This window comes from Hippocampus comes, unplaced genomic scaffold, assembly GCF_001891065.2.
Source record: "Hippocampus comes isolate QL1 unplaced genomic scaffold, H_comes_QL1_v1.1 scaffold54, whole genome shotgun sequence".
In the NCBI taxonomy this organism is placed as follows: Eukaryota; Metazoa; Chordata; class Actinopteri; order Syngnathiformes; family Syngnathidae; genus Hippocampus; species Hippocampus comes.
Window position 1 is genome coordinate 256,976 of NW_017805825.1, and position 3,921 is coordinate 260,896.

The 3,921-nt window shown below is 47.7% G+C and overlaps 1 protein-coding gene across 2 annotated transcripts in view; it reads right to left on the bottom strand.

Annotated features, from left to right (window-relative positions):
- erbin (erbb2 interacting protein) overlaps window positions 1-3,921 on the bottom strand; it is a 23,634-nt gene that overhangs the window by 11,937 nt on the left and 7,776 nt on the right. For both annotated transcript variants that reach the window (XM_019887039.1, XM_019887040.1), the window contains exons 3-7: window positions 1,073-1,267; window positions 885-1,002; window positions 524-602; window positions 350-439; window positions 28-84 (exon numbers count right to left, since the gene is read on the bottom strand). In XM_019887039.1, coding sequence (XP_019742598.1) covers window positions 28-84; window positions 350-439; window positions 524-602; window positions 885-1,002; window positions 1,073-1,258 — 530 coding nt within the window. In that variant the 5' untranslated portion in view covers window positions 1,259-1,267. The remainder of the gene's footprint in view (window positions 1-27; window positions 85-349; window positions 440-523; window positions 603-884; window positions 1,003-1,072; window positions 1,268-3,921) is intronic.

A 3,921-nucleotide genomic window follows, 5' to 3' on the forward strand; every position in this document is an offset into this window, starting at 1 on the left:
GGGGGGGTGAAGTTGTTCTCCTCTTACTTTGGCAACATCTTTAGCTGGTTCTCTCTCAGCTCCAGAATCTGCAACTTTGTCAACCTGCAGCCACAACAACAAGGCAAATATCATCATTGTCATCACACAAATACTCACTGGAACTCACTGCATGTTTGGACGAACCGTGCGTCATCATAACACGTCCGTGCGTCACACACGTGAACGACAAACAGGCGACACTGAAAAACCAGTTTATCCACAAAATGGGATCACTGGCTAGCTTCACAACAATCTGACTGGACGCGACACCGTGACTTTGTGGCGCCCGCGAAAGCAAATTAGGAGCGTCAACTTTCATGTTTCGGACCTGCCAAAACTGGCTGGTAGGAACTCCAGGAAGGCGTCGTTCAGGTAGAGCTGGCTCAGGCTCATGAGCTGGGTGAAGCCATCGGGGAGCCTGACAATACGCAAGCATATCAAAGAGGATGATGAGTCACACGAGCATACCAACATCGTTGCGGTGACGATTTGTCATACACACTTGGAGATGGGATTGACGCTGGCCTCCACGATAGTGAGCACCTTGCAGTTCTTGATAGTCTCTGGAAACTCCTGGATACCTGCGCACGCCACCAGAAACCAACACTTATAGCCTTAGCCGTCCAACATTACCGCGGCGCTTCAAATTTAAATAGATGTGTGTACAGTGACAACAGCACACCTCTATTTTCTTGATACCGTGAGCGCTAGTCAGCTAAAATGACTACAAAGCACACGATTAAGTCACAAACTTCCATTAGTTGAATAGCGCTAACACGAGAAGGGGCAGTACTTCACATTACTTATCTGTGCGTGCTGGATTCAACATGGGCCTCCAACTGGAAGCAAATTCCCGGACTTACTGTTTTTGCTGACGTCGAGCTCCCTGAGGTTGACAAGGTTGGCGACGCCCTGCGGCAGCACCGTGACGTCATTGTCAGGCATGCTCAGTCGCTGGAGCAGCTGGCAGTTGAATAGTTGCTAGTGGCACAAAGATACATTTTACTGACTGGACTTTTAAGAGTCAAACTAAAAAGTAGGCCTGGCTCACTTTGGGCAGATCTTCAATCTGGTTGGCATCCAGAAAGAGCTCCTGCAGCGTCTTCTCAAAGCTGAAGATCTCCTTGGGGACCGTCTCCAGGCTGCAGTGGGAGTAGTCCAAAGATGTCACCGCCTCCTCCTCACCCCGCAAGCAGCGGCATGGCACCAGGCGAACGAAGAAGCTGCGCTTTGACATCCTCAGGCACTGCAGCGGAGGGGGCGAGATTAAAAGATTAGCATGATTAGGGATGAAATTGTTGATCAGGAGATTTTTTTTCGATCTTACTTTTCCAAATAATGCATCGGTTTTGCTCAATATTTTAGTACTGATTTTCATTTTACAATATATCCAAAACAATGAGAGATCCAGACGGCCTTCATTATGGCCTTCAATTTGACACGTCACTTGTGGCCAATGTTGACCTTGTTAGTGCACAACTGGTATTGTCAATCTGTCAATGAATGAAACCAACAAAGGCTCCCAAAAAATTGCAGTGGCTTCTTGCATTATGTCAAATGTCGTGCAGGTTTGGCACGGGAATGCAGTCGAACAGGAGACACTTTGATTGCTTTCAGCATGTGGAGAATGTTGGCAAACAAGCACGGCGCCATCTTATCGATGATAAGAACCTCACTAACAAGTCGCTTTGCCGGTACAGTATAAAAATGTCGATTTGAGTCATTTGTCTGTTGGACGAAAGTGTGTGGCTATGGAAAGGCCAGCGTGGCTGGTGAGGAACTTCCTATAAAACACGCAAATGAACACACACACACACACACACACACACACGCACACACACACACACACACACACACACTACATGGAGAATTTATCTGTTTTTGCATCATAACGTCACGACTTTCTCCCTTTGGTCTACTTATTACAAAACCCGTGCAGAGATTGTGAATGGTGGCCATGAGTGGCGCGTTCCTGGCGGCGAGTCCCGAGGCCTGGCAGCGAGCCCTGTGGCTTCCCCTACATAGCAGTGAATGAAAATGACATTCCCGCTTTATTTTTCTGGTCAGAGCGCCTTCTGGGTCAAGGCTGTTGCCATAAAAACTGTTGCCGCATTCAAAAAAAAAAAAAAAAAAAAAAAAGGCGGAAAAGTCAGACCTAAGACTTGGAAAAGTTCAATGGAATGGCACTTGATCGTCAGTTGGGCGAAGTCAACGTGCCCCAACTCTCTCTTGCTCTCTCTCTCTGCATTTTATTCTGCCAAATGTCAGAATTGGCATTGCCCCCCCCCCCCCAAAAAAAAATCCACATCAGTCAGGCACTAATGTGAACTTTCTATTCTTGAGTTAGCTTGCCCTGGGCTGGCCTGGGTATTAAAGGTCAGGATGTAAAATTCTGGTCAATCCACCCTGGCTCTTTTTTGTCCATTTGTTATATCGTACCAGCTGTAAGCACATGAGCATTTTAGAAAATATTTTTTGAAATATGGCGCCCAGTGTAAACCCTCCCCCATCGAGGTTGTAACCGCACTGTGCGCAGAGTTGGTTCCGCTGTCCAGGTGGGATAATTACTCCGCCGGCATGATTGACAGCAAACATCAGACAGTCGCTTCGGCGGTGTTTGTTGAGTAGGTCAGCTGAGCCACTCAAACAGTTGTTCCTGTTGCATCATGGGAAGGAGGACCGTCTGGCAGCGTTTATTTCCCGTCTGGTACCGTCTGTAATCTCCGTCAAAATGTGTTTCAGTCGGGGCAGGCAATGCCCGGGAAAGCCATAACAATCTGGATGAAAAGCTGCTTTGAGGAAAGCAAAGGCCACCCCGCGCTAATCACATTGTCACACTCGGCAGACGAGCGCCGCTCGTTATTAATAACACAAGCTGCACGCCGCCGCTGACATGTACTTGGCTCTGAGCAAAATACCAACAACCTCCAAAGAAGCTTCGAACTGATGTCTGCTGTCAATCATGGCATGTCAGAGGAGCGATTAAATTCTCTCTCTTGGAGGGGGGAGCCAGCTCAGCCATGCACTGCGGCTCCAAACTCAGGGTCCGAGAGTTTATATAAGCTAACATATTTAAAAAAAAAAAACAAAAAAACAAAAACAGCAAAGTAAGCAGAGAAAGCGGGAGCGATGCGAGCATTTTTAGGGGAGAGTTGACACGCCAGCAAAACTTCGAGACACGAGGACTGTGTGGTGGCAGTGAACTTAACTTACTTTCCAATCAATAGCAGTTTGGCTCACAGCGTCGCAAGACAGCAACACTGAAGTTCCAGTTTTCGCTCTGCTTCTCAGCAGGCCTCGGGAGCACTCAGCGGTCTCGCGTAACGGCGGCAAACAAAAAGCCGCATTGTTTTCTCAACGTTTGGCCCCTCAAATGAGGGTGAGTAATCTGATCTGTGGACGACGACCCAGTGGCATCGACACACGGAGATCAGCACACATGGAACCCGCTCGCGCGCACACACACACGCACGGCATTCATATCGTGAGCTTTTACGGTGTGAGAAAGTGCACCGAAAGACCCATTTCCCATTGTGTGCGTGTGTGTGTGTGTATATACATTCCTCTTCCCTCAGAAATGGGAGATCCGAATTTCACTGATGAATAATTCCTTGGCATTAGCTTTAGGATGCAGATGGGCCAGAGGCGGGAGGACAGCGTCTTTTTTTTCCTTGCGCTTCATTTGCCAAGGCGCTCACCGACATTGAGGTTACGCAGATGTCATGGATTCCCAGCGCAATTACATTTTCAAAGAGGAAGAAGTTCTTCTCGGGCTTTTCTCCCCCAGAGATGAATGCATTGTTTTATTTCCCCATTCCGACATGAAGAAATGTTGCATTGTTCATGCCGCAGCTTTTTTTTTTTTTTTTTTTTTTTTTTTAAGGGATTCCACGGGGGCTT